A 12,867-nucleotide genomic window follows, 5' to 3' on the forward strand; every position below is an offset into this window, starting at 1 on the left:
CTGGAAGGCTGGTCCATGCCAGAGCAAGGAACGCCTCACCTTGTGTCTGAAGAGTTAAGGAGTTTTTCTGCACAGGCATTTTTTGGCTCTCAGAGAGGTGAAGTGATTGACCAAGATCATAAACAAATAGGACTGGGGATCCAAAACTACAGGCACCTGACCCCTGGCCCAGTAGTTCTTATTCTCTTTATTACATTGATTTGATGTAATCAAAGCAGACTTTGGCTAATTGCCCAAGGGATCCTAGCTGACCGCTTGGGTTCCAAAAGGATAATGCGTGAAATGCTTTGAAAACGAGTCTCTGCGGTTAGAAATTGAAGTAAACTCAAGCTTCAGAACAAGAAATGCCCTACACAGCGACCACCTGTTTGCCTGTCAGTCACTCTGTCAGTGCGGCCACACAATTTGGAAAACGATGTTAAACACCTAAATGCCAAGTTACGTCTGCCTTGTGTATATACGGACGAGAGAATAAATCCACTAGACGGCACAGCAGGCGTCTGGAACTCAGTTTCAAATCTGAAAGACCCACTCTGACCAGGCCGGGTCTCTCTTCCTGTTCAGCTCATGTCAAAGCTGACTGACAGCAGTAATTCAGAGGGGTCTGGAAGGGGCCTGAAGGAAGGGGGAGGCCCAGCTGGCCAGTGGTAACTCACCTTGGCCCAGGGCAGGTCTCTGCGTAGGAGCTTAATTAGCTCAGAAACAGCCCATTCTTTGTAGTGACTGAATATACCATATGTGTAAGTCAAAACGATGAGTTTTGTTTGTTTTACATGGGCAGGTACCAGGTCTCCAGCGTGGCAGGCAAGAACTCTGCCGTTGCACCACAATTGCCCAAAACAATAATTTTTAATGTATTTCAGATGCCCCCATCTATAAAGTGAAAGAAGTCAGATTTATTATCTGTGTCTGTGTGGTGGATAGGAGGAAGTTCTCATTTTTCTTTTTGGTCTCAACCATTTGATGATGATGGGTGTGAGAGGAAGCTGGCTCCCTCTTGCGCTGAGATTTGAACAGACCCACTGCTGCTGAGTGAGAAATGGGATCCCTTGTTTCAGAAAGCTGTGATTAATGAATTTGGGGGCTGCTGCTGCATGAAACTAATGATTTTCTCCTGGTGTTTCTTGTCCTCACCCCTCTCCCGCCTGCCCCGCCCCTCCCCACTGCTAGGAAGGGTGCTTGTGGCCCACGCACAGCTCCATGCCCCGGCAGGGCGCCTCTGAGGTAAGGGGCTTGGGCAGGGGTTGCCTAGGGGATGGGGGGTTGGGGGTGGGGTGTGGGGGGCCCAGCCTGTCATGTGGGTGCCTCTGGAGGTGTGGGAGTGGGAGGCAGCGAGTGGGCGAGGGGAGTCTGGGAAGTATGTCAAAAAATTGTTTGCCACAAAATGGGTGGAAGACTAGATTAAGACTAAGAAATTAGATTAAGAAGTAACGCATGGAAATTAAAATAAATACTTGAAACTGATTTAAAAAGAAAGATGTTTCCCTAGAAATTTTCTAGGGATTCTTTCGTGTTAATCTGCAGCTCATTTTGTAAAACAGGTTGCAAATCACTGATCTCTACCTACTGCAGATCTTTTCGAGCTAACAATGTGGCATGCCAATATGGACCTGCTTTATGACTATCATAGCATGATAAGTTTCCCTGTCTCCAGGTTTAGTCATATGAACTTTAACATAATAAATGTTCATTAAAATAAGCTAAAAATGTGATCTGCCAGAAGTCATGGCTATTTTAGTATACATACAAAACGATCTCTCTTCTAGAAGAAACCTGGATGGTGGAATAAACGAGAGGATTTTGTAAGAAGTGTAGTGCCTGGATCCCTCTTAGAAAAAATATCTATAATCATTTTTACTTTTGAATAAGAATGTTTTTCATGTCAGTAACTACATGGGCACTTTTAACAGGAATCCAAATACTTGGAAAAGTCTAGAAAACAGAAAAAAAATCATGTCCTAAAGTTTTTAAAAATAACAGCAACAGCTCATATAATAATTATTTAATAATTATTAAATTGACCCAACACCCCATGTCTGCTCCAGTTCCCACTGTGTGAAGTTGTGGCCAGTGTTCACCCTTGGATCTGTGGGCACTGACAGGCTGTCCTGAACACAGGGCAGGAGTGGGTGTGGCCTGTGTCCCCTCCCAGACACGGGAGGGTCCTGGGGGCGAGGAGACTCTGTACTGTCCAACCCCCCCCGGGGCCCCCGCCCCCGTCCCAGAGGGTGCCCTCATGGGGTTGGGGCCGTCGTACCTGCCCACCCGCCCGGTGCTGTCTGCAGCTGCTGCTCTGCGCAATGCTGTTTTTGAATCAATATTCGATTGTAAGTGACCCTTCGGAAATATATAGATAACATATATCTTAAAACCGCTCCAACCAAATTTTCAGTTTCCCCCACCCCTCCATGGTTCAGATATCCTGGTTAAGCTGCCGTTTGGCAAGCTGTACGATGCCAGCAACGAGGGACGGGAGAACTGGATTCTCTTCTGGCATAGGCTTTCCTACTCTGTGGGGAGAAAAGCGCGCAGCCCAATAGGAACGCTGAGCGAGCCCGCCCATCCTCCATGCCCCCGCAGTGGGGGCCGGACCCTAAGAGGTCGCTCTACGAGGTCACTCTGAGCGCTCCCTCGTGCCGGTCGCCCTCCGCGGCCCCTCGTCCCCTCCCCAGTGCGCCCCATGGGCCCGGCGCCCTCACCCTGCATCTTCTCCCCGCAGATTCTCTTCGCCCCACACGCCCGGGACCGCTTCGCCGGCCCGTCTTTCGTGCCGCGAGACCGCTTCGGCCGCTTCCAGCCCACCTTCCCGCGCGCGCCCCCGGACATAGACCTGCCGCCCACCATCTCGCTGTCGGATGGCGAGGAGCCGCCGCCCTACCAGGGACCCTGCGCGCTGCAGCTGCGCGACCCCGAGCAGCAGCGCGAGCTGAACCGCGAGTCGGTGCGCGCGCCCCCCAACCGCACGGTGTTCGACAGCGCGCTGCCCGGGGCGCCCCTGCGCGCGGGGGGCCCGCGCCCGCCCAGTAGCCACGCGGGCGTCAGCGCCGCCACCTGCAGCAGCCGCGGGCGCATGGACGGGCCGCCGCCCGCCTACAGCGAGCTGCTGCCCGCGCCCGGAGCCCCCGGCCGGGACCGCAAGCCCGCGGACCTCGTGTGACCCGCCCCCGCCGCTGCCCGAGCCGGCCCGGGACTGGTCGTTCCCGGCGCTCCGCGCCGTTCGGGCCAAGGCGCGCGTTGGGCGCCGGCTTCCTTCCCACCGGCTCCTCGGGGCTCTGCGGGCCACCCCCCCTGGAGGTCCGCCGGCCCCGGTTCGGTTCCACCGCGACTAGTGCTTCTTGGGGTTGGGCAGGGGAGGTGGTGAGGGGCAGCCTTGGCAAGAGGTGGGCGTGGAAGTTAGGGAAAGGAGACTTTTGGAGTACCGTGAAACAAAACCCACAAGGCTATTTGATTTATTTCATTCTGAAAGGAGACTTGGCAGAGAAGTGAGGCCGGGGGGCCTGTTTTATAATGAACTGAATAAGGAAGGAAGCCTGAATATACATTACCGTGGGAAAGAACGGGCCAGTTGGCTTTTTCTCCCAAGGTGTGGAACTTTTATTTTGTTTTAAAAATATGAATCAAAATTCCTGTTTTGTGTGCCAAGGTATAAAGTGGAGAAATTAGATGAATGCAAGAAGTTAATTTGTGTTGTGATGATATGTGTTTAAAAGTTGCACTATCTTAATGTTTAAAATATATATAAGAGGGAACTGTTTTACGTGAAGTTCTGTATGTTGTCTTTTCACCTGTGGAATATGGTTAGGCCCAAGGAGTACCCTGGAAGTTCACCAGGAGGACTGAGAGGGTATTTGGGGATGTAGCCTAAGGTAGGCTAATTTACCCAGCAGGGAGGCCACATTGTCGCAATAACTTGCATTAAATTGCAGTGAATTATTGGGGCATTTAGAGACTCTGGGATGGAAGATAGGAAATACTAAATTCCAGCATTTCTGGTTTGTTTTCCTTTTTGAGTTATTCTGCTAGTCTTAGGCTGCACATTTTATTAAAAATAAAGCAGACACGTGCCATGTGTGTATTGTCAGTACCATCCAGTGCTGCCCTTCATCCTTCAGCAAAGCAGCTGCTTCAGTAATTTAGATACTTTTTTTTTCACAGTAGCATGAACTATAATATACTTTATTTTTATGCAATAAATTGTTTAAAATGCAAGGTGGTTATTTTTAATACTGTTGAAATATGTGACTTCTCAGTGTATTCCTTTGGTCTCTCTTTTTCCTAGATATTTAAATTCAGCCCTGGAAGGCCGGTCCATTTAACTAGAGGATCTTGCAGGCGTCCCCTATACACCCTGGCCCATATTTAATGTGCGATGCTGGCCGTACATTCCTTCATTAGAAAGCCCCCTGGGGGTTGGCTCAAGGCTACCATGTTACCAGACATGACGATAGCCATCGTGTTTTCACTGGTATTGGCATAGCACTCTTAGAGGGACGCAGGGCTCAGAGCCTTTCTAACCTCCCACAGGATGTCACGCTGCCTTCCCTGTCACTTTTTGCATTCATGGCAGTAAATGGACATCAGCTATGAAACAGTGGGAGGAGGGCGTAGTGAGTTTCAAAGCACAGAATAAAAAGCACAGCATATTTTGGAACAACAGTTTAGTTCCAAAACTAAAATGCAGTGACAAAACTAAGTTTAGCTAGAATTAGTTTAAATATTCCTGTTATTTGCAACTATGCATTCTCACATAAAATGGAAAGCAACTTCCTTCTGTAGACTTAATTATCTGGGTTTTATTACAGCAGTAGCTAATAAGTTCAACAAATACTGGACCATACAGAAGTGCTTATCTGCTTTATGGAGGTTGGATTTCTCTTGATTTCTGCACATAAGATGAATTGAAATGATGATTCAGTGACTTTGACCTATGCAGAGTATTAATGCCAAATCAGCGTCTGTGTGTTCGCGTTGTCTGTGGGTCTCTGGAAGGGGGTTTTTAGTGGCCAGCTGTGCTGGTAGCTAAGAACAGGAGAGACTGAATGAAAAGTCCTGTGGTGACCCCCCACCCCCCCATCTGCATGTTTCCGCTTCTCCTCTTGGTAGGTAGGTTGCCGTTTGTTTTAAGGGTTGGACTCTCCATTGGATTCATCCATTTCTCACAGTAACGTCTACAGAACTAGAACCCTGGACCCTCTCTTAAAAGGAGAGAGAAGACAGATGACTCATGGTTGTCTGCGTGTGCTTAAGCCCTATTTGGAAGTATATACACTTGAGGTTGCAGTGGAAATTCTAAGGCTGAATTGAGTCTCGTTCTGATGAAGCACTGGGAAAACCTTTGAGAGGGAGGCAAATGGCTCCTCATAAAGCAAGTGGGTCCTTGGGACCTCAGCTTGGGTTGATCTGGAGGCCTTCTCCAGATCAGCTGATTTCTTCTGCTTGAAGGACACTGGGACTCGCCTTAAGACATAGCCTAGCCTCATTCTGAAAGGCAAGAAGGTAGGAAACACTTGTCCAAGTTGGGACCCTGTTGGATTTGGGGCCAGGTGTCCCCTCAGATGAAAAGGAGAGAAGGTTAGCCAGTGATTTCACCATTCCAACCTGTGTCTACAATTTTGGTAAAGTCAGTGAACCCACCCTATGATGCTAGCCACAAATGATTTTATAATCCTGACTTTTTCTCTTGCTATAAGAATGAGCTAAGATCAGAAACTTTGAAATTCTTTAGTAACTCTGCAAGGATATGAATGTTCTTCAGGTGTCCGTAGTATTGGCAAAACAGTTTTTTTTTATTTTGCATGGGCAGACACTGGGAATCGAACCTGGGTTTACGGCATGGCAGGTGAGAATTCTGCCACTGAGCCACCATTGCACTGCCCGCAAAACAATTATTTAATTCAAATAACTTCAGTCATCCTTCAAAAGATAGTCCTTTCCCATTCAGCCACCTTAGAGGACTGCCCTTTAAGTTAAATAGTTACTTAAAGCCAAGTATCAAGCTGTGAATTTGCAAGGTCTCTGTAGGCTGGCCCTCTGTAATGAATTAGTTTAAAAGCCAAGGTCATAAATTGAATTAATAGTCCATTTCCCGTAGGTACAGGGACAAGACGATTTCCATCAGCAGCTCTTTTGGAGGTTATGGCTGACGTGCTTGAAGGCCTTGCCGCATCTGCGCTGCGATGTTGAAAGAGGCAGTGATTGTGAAGGCGTAGCGTGCACCCTGGGGTGTGTTCATCTTTCCCAAAGCCCATATATGTTCATGGAACTCCAGAGTCCAGTTTTGAAAGCAGTGATTTAGGCAATCTTTGATAGGTTTGTGATGTTAGTATTATTTCAAGAGTGCATTACAACAAAGGATTGCTTAGTTTGAAAGAAAAGCTCGTGGAACACTCTTGAACATACTATTGCTGTGAGTTGTGTCCATTATCCTGCCTGCTTTGAGGAGTGTGACGCTCAAGGCGTGAGTCCTATCTATCAGGGCACATTGGGCATTTATTTGCTTTTTCAGAAACTCTAGTGTTTTCAGACTCTGAAGCATCTTTACTGCAAAAGAGATTTTGCTAAACAATTCATGCATTTAAAAGGTTGATCTGTTCTTAGTGTGCCTCACCCAAATTTAGTTTTAAAGCAGCTTGGCAAGTCTATCCTTTGTCCTTCCCAACCATATAAACACATGGAACACACCCAGTGCACCAAAAATTTCAGAAGGGCCGAGGAGAATATTCAAAACTCACAAAGAATTTATCTTGAAGGCTACACTTACACTCACTAATTTTAGCTCAGATTTGTGGGAAGGAAATCGGGGCCAATAACAAAACCAGGAAGCCTCTAACACCAGCATGGGAATTTGGTGCGCAAATGAACTTATCTAGAATGTCTAAAGATCTCTTTGACCTTCACCTTTCTTTTATCGCCATGAGAATGAGCTGTTTAGAAAGCATCTCTGATAGAAAAATTCACTCATACCCCTGACTTCTTTCAGAACCCCGTCATTTCCCGTGGAATGATCCTGTATCTCCCGTCCTAATTGTGCTTTTTAGGAAGGGACTTGCTAGGAATAGTCCCGGTGTAGGGCCCTTCACACACATCCCCCGGCCAGATACTGGTTTATAGCAAGAAGTACACCGCCTACCCCTGGACCCGCTCCCCAAAAGGAAGTACGATTGTACTGGAGTCACTCAGAGGCTCCTTGGGGTCTGCAGACAGAATGCCTCAGGTGGAGCCTGTGAAGCTGGCCTCGAGTTCTCATTTTGGCTTTCCAGCAGTTGTGTCTCAGTGCATCTGCTTACTGAGCTTTGCTGCTTGGAAGCCCAGCATGAGTTCCATTGGCATACTATCCATTTATCTTAAATTCCTAAAATTCTGCCAGTGTATAGGGGGAAAGAACTGCTGGATCCGCTTCCCTCCGGAAGGGTACTTGGGTTTCAGTTAACGTCTTGCTTATCTTGTCTAAGTGACTAAAACCAGAAATACAACCTTTTTACCAACAAATTACTGCTCTGAAGACTGTTGGAGCACTCTCTGCCAGCGATTCCCACCCTGGTTTATAGCAGGAACCCAAACTCTTTATTCCTTCCACTGACCCGTGTTGCCACATTCTGGAAGGATGCAGATAGAATAGCACTGTCACTGACAAGGCGGCGGTTCTGTCCTTTGCAGCAGGAGGCACACTACCCAGTAACAGCACCCCAGAGTCACAGCTCAGAGGCTTTGTTCGCACTGCAGGTCACAAATGATGGCTCTCGGCAGAAGCAGTCCCAAGACAGCAGAAGGAAAGGAGGTGCACCTGGCAGTGGCCCATTTGATTTAGGCATCAAGATTTCCACAGACATTACTTTGACACCCAAAGCCCCGCCTCTTCTGCATAGCTCGTTTATGAGTGTCGGATGTGTTGCTAAGAAAGTCAGGTCTTCCTTTCATCTTTTCTTTCCTTCCTCCATGTGTGCTTGTTTGTCTCATGTGGTGGGGGTTGGAGCTGGGCAGGTTGTGTGCACAGTATGGATGCACATAGTATTTCAGAGTCTGCATGTTCAGAGCTTCTAAGCGACCAAGGTGCCTCAGGCTCCAGTTTGAGCAGGGACAGGAGCTGAGCCGCCCCCACTTGCCCAGCTTTGTTGTGCCTCTCTTAAAATGGTGCTTTTTCAGTTGTTTGTCTTTCCTTACGTTTTTATCTGTAAGGTGCTGTATATAACTTGAATATATTATGCACATATCCTACCCAATGGGTAGAACAACAAATTGTTAATATTGTAATATAATGTATAGATGATACCAATTTTAACAGAAATGGCATAGAATTTGTGAATGCCTACGTGCTTTGTCCTCTTTTGTAAGGAAATTTGCAAATGGATGCGTACAAATAAAAGTCTATGTAGTTTATTTTCCTATTAAATATCGATATTATAACACAAAGGAAAGAAGTCTGAACAATTGACAGTTATGACCAGCATAAATATATAGCAATTGATAGTTGCATCTTTGCTGTGAAAACACTTTTTACAAACTAATTTTTTAAAAATCCCAGCTTCATGGTTGCCACTGGATGCTTCTTATTTTAATCATTCTATTAATGCTCAGTTGGACCAGTGTTAGAAAACAAAATGTTGATTTTTCCACCTGCTTCATGAACAGACATTCTCTCATGTCAGGTCCTGTGAAAATGCACATTTTCGTTGTTGTTAATACTGCAAACGTTTTGCCCCTAAAGGTAACCCAGCCTGCAGCAGAGTGCCCTGCAGCAAATCCGCCTACAGCCATCTGTGCATTTTCTTGTACAGATTCAAGCTGCAAAGCCAGTGAAGAGTCAGGCTTCTTAGGGAAAGAACCTTGGGAAAGCAGTTATCCCTTTAAGACAAGTCCCCGTTCTCAGAACCCATAGGATATGTTCTGTTACAGGTTATCTATCATTGGAAGAGAACTGGCTGTCAACCAGCCGGGTAAAGAATTTATATCCATTCCTTCTGGTGTCTTTTGCTAATCCCACTCAGAAACAAACCAGAACTCTTATGTTTTAAGTTTCCTATGAGGTCACATCTCTCTAATGCAGCATCTACTTCCAGCTAAGTTTTAAGTGTCCAGTTGTGACCTCCATATTTATCTTCAAATATTGTCATATTCTCAAAACAGAATGAGTGAAAGAAAGAAAAGCCTTGTTCATTAAAAACCAGTTAAATCTTTGGTGCATGGTTTAGCCTCAAGTGTTATCCATAAAGTGAGTCAGTGGAATTTTGCCTGTTGGATCCATATTTCCAGATTCTTGAAATTCTGTGATCAGAGGAATATTCTGTCATTGGAGGAATATTAATTCTAATAAATTACATTTTTCTTATTTGCTCACCATTATATTATTCTGGTTTTGAAAATCACAATGGAATCATGCCCTTAACCCCAGAACTTTTTACCGATTATCCTTAAACTGAAAATGTCTACAGTGCAATCCCTTAGTGCTGAAAGGATGAAAGCTGGCCCTCCTTGTGTGTCTGACTGGAAGGGGCTGTGCAAAGGTGGTGTAGGGTCTCCATACACCCCATGCCGCCCCCACTACCAGCTCCAGTCTCACCATTAGGGACGGCCCTCCGGCTCCATAGCAGCCTCCTGGGAGGACCCTTGCACAGGAGTGTCCTCAGAGAGTGTCCCGGGCTTAGAGGCGCTCCTGTTTGTGACCACGCCGTTGCTTCCCTCCTACAGAACTGAGGCTTACATTTTACCTTCACATGCTGCTTCATCTCCATGTGCTTCCTGCTATATAGCTATTTTTCATTTAATGGCTTGCAAAAATCACGTTTTCTTATTGTATACTTACCTAGTATAAACTGTTTTTATAATATGTACCACTGCAATTTCGTTCATTTAATTTTTATTATAAAGCAATCAACTAAATGACACCTGTATTAGAAGTTTTCAGTTGTTGTTCATATGGGCCCTAATAATCAAAGCCATTAAAGTCTTTTTTTGAACCGCCGTTTGTGCTTGCTTTTCAGCATAATTCCTGGTTATCTACAGAAAGGGATTCCCGCCTGTTGTGTCCCTGCCTCTGTTCACTGGGCTGCGGTGAAGTGACTTTCAGATCCGGGTCTGTCACTGCAATGTTTTCAAAGGAAGACGGGCTCTGAGTGCTGTTTGTTGGTTATGAAATTCAGAGTTTTCTGCTTGTCCTTGAGGCTGTGGCTGAGCCATAGCACAAAATCATTAAAGATAATCAGTGACCTATACTTATCTCCTGTTTTTTTTTTTCCAACAAAGCACACATATGGGCTGGGGATTTAGGGAACTACAAATGTTTTAAAGTCCATCTCAAAAATAAAAGAAGAAAATACTTTTCTTTTAATACCCTAGTTAACATTTCCATTCTGCTTTTCTTCATTCTAGCTTAAAAACAAAAGTCATTTCTTTTTATTCTGCTGTAAGCACTCCTGGTCAGATCGTGACATGCTTTTCTTCTGCAGTCTGGGCTCCCCCTGAGCTTTCTGAGCCCTTCAGTCCCAGCGTGGTGGGTGGGCAGCCTCGGGAGGGACGGTGGTGGTCTCCAGCTCCTGGGCACAGAGACTGACGAGGACTCGGCCCTGTGAGCGCACAGGAGCTCTGAGTGGACAGGCTTATCCACAGGTGTTAAATTCTCTGGCATCTGAGGTGTCCAGCCAATGCTGATAGAACAGATGTGCTCTAAGTTTCCCACATTAGATGAGCGATTAGAATAAAATTTTCTCTGAATGCTGAATAAATGTATGGGTTCCCAGAAGACACAACTGTGCACGTGCAAAATCCCACACCATCAGCCAGACTATTAGAACAAGGGGATGTCAAAGGGAATACTTTGATAACCAGCCTGCTTTATTTAAGGGAATGGTTGCAGGAAATACAATTGGTTTTTGTATATCCGTATAGTAGTAATGAACGAAGAAGCTAAAAATTTAAAATACCACTTAAATAATTGTCCGAAATTCTAATCATAACTCCCATTTGTAGATTCTGAATTATTTCTTTAAGATTATTTTGGAAAAGGGGTTTAGAAAAGATCGAGAAGGAAAAAGAGCTATATGGAAAGGATTTCTTTCCTTTAAAACAGCAAATAGTTGCTGAGAAATCCTATTATGCTCTGGAATAAATTCTGTAATCTCTTATCCAGCAGACCATAGAGAGAAAGAGCTAATGCAGCTAAGAATGCCCCCAATCTTGAGATCCCTGTGTGACACTGACAAGTGTGTGAACTGTCCTCCTTGAGGGTCTGACTCAGTAAACCCTGGGTTCTGCTTGCCATGCAGAGACCAGCCTCTGCCACTCTTCCCTGCTATGGGGGATAGAGTGCTTCGCATTCCCCTGAAAGCAAAACCAAAGTCTTCGCTTTGAGAGAGAAAAGGAAGGAAGGCTAATTGAGGTTACATATTAACTCTGGTTTCCCCTGGGGGCAACTGAGGCTCCATCAGGCCGAGAACTCGGCAGATTGTGTTTTGGGCCTGTCCTGAAGCAGGGCGCAGCCTGGCACCCAGGCAGTGTCTGCATCCAGCTGGGGTGGAGCTAGAGGGGTGTGCCACTGCACAGCCATGGTGCTGTGCACTGCAGGCCGAGAGAATCAAATTCCTGTGTCTTGACCTGTTTTCTTCCAGGTGTGTTCACCCTCAGTCCAGGATATAACTAGAGTCCAATGTCCCCTCTTAATGATGTCGTTGGTAACAGTCTCTATTTCTGTTCTGGACGTACTTCGTGCCCTGAGTCAAGCTGATTTGCAAAGTTCGCCGCTGTACCTTGCCCAGGATTGGAAGCGGGGGCAGCGGGTCTCAGTGCCCAAGTTGGCTAAGGCTGGCCCCAGACCCCCTATTTCTGAGGCTAGGGAATTTCTGGTTTATTTTGACAACCAACCTATTTTATTGTTTGACTTGTTTTTTAAAATAAAAGACACACAGACTGCTAAGTAGAATCAACTGAGTCACGCTTACCAGGTCTTCCTCAGGGGAACCTTAGAAATGCAGTAAATTCTTGAAATACTCTCTGCCGTCTCTCCGTGGCCTGCCCGCAGTGCACCTGGTAATGACACGTGTTTCTGAGTCCCTGAGGTGATAGCTGACACATGTTTCTGAGTCCCCGCGGTGACAGCTGCACAGAAGTTTATGATGAATGAGTCTGTTACTCAGAGAATCAGATTCGATTTCTCTCCTTGTTTTGATGGGTTTCACTGTGAATGGATTCTAGCTAAGATGCACATTTTAAAACACGAACCAAAAAGAACCTTTGTATTTGTGAAGGTGTCTGTTTAAATGCCATGTTTCTGTCAAGACTTAAGCTTTGACCCTGACAGTGTAAATTTCATTCACCCTATTTTACACCATACTTTTTTTTTATTAATCAGAAGTGTAAAAGGTACAGTTTAATCACTGGAACATAAGCACAGTGGTGACTGAATATACATACTTTCAAAAGAGCCTTACCATTAAAGCATATACTTCAAAAAAAACCTCAAAACAAAACAAAACCATGCTGCAGTTGTAGAGAGTAGCTCTTTGCATAATTTAACCTGTTTACAAAGCTGTTTTCATTTATAGAGTTGACTTCCTCTCCCATTACCAGTCTGAAGCACGAAATGTTGTCTCTACTGGCAAACAGTCAGCATGCTCTGAACTCCATGGGCAATGGAAGGATCTCCAAGCATTTCTGCTCTGCAGATGAGCGCATGGCATGGTAATTCCACCCCCTTGCCTGCTCTTCTGACCTAGGCTGCATCTCTCCCAGGCTTTTCCAAGTTAAGTGAGAGGCACTCCCAGTGGGATTCTAAGGTGAATTGGCCACTCCCGTCCCATTTCTTGGTATTTCCTAGAGACAGTTAAAAGGTGACATAGGCTTTAGCATGTCACAGACGTAATAACAGGCTTTTTGTTT

At 45.8% G+C, this 12,867-nt stretch overlaps 1 protein-coding gene across 7 annotated transcripts in view; it reads left to right on the forward strand.

Annotated features, from left to right (window-relative positions):
- The window catches only part of LDLRAD4 (low density lipoprotein receptor class A domain containing 4), a 394,962-nt gene extending 391,805 nt beyond the window's left edge, over positions 1-3,157 (forward strand). For all 7 annotated transcript variants that reach the window (XM_077136067.1, XM_077136063.1, XM_077136066.1 and 4 more), the window contains 2 exons: positions 1,171-1,224; positions 2,720-3,157. In XM_077136067.1, coding sequence (XP_076992182.1) covers positions 1,171-1,224; positions 2,720-3,157 — 492 coding nt within the window. The remainder of the gene's footprint in view (positions 1-1,170; positions 1,225-2,719) is intronic.
- Positions 3,158-12,867: the final 9,710 nt, after the last annotated feature.

Source organism: Tamandua tetradactyla, chromosome 18 (genome assembly GCF_023851605.1).
Source record: "Tamandua tetradactyla isolate mTamTet1 chromosome 18, mTamTet1.pri, whole genome shotgun sequence".
Lineage (NCBI taxonomy): Eukaryota > Metazoa > Chordata > Mammalia > Pilosa > Myrmecophagidae > Tamandua > Tamandua tetradactyla.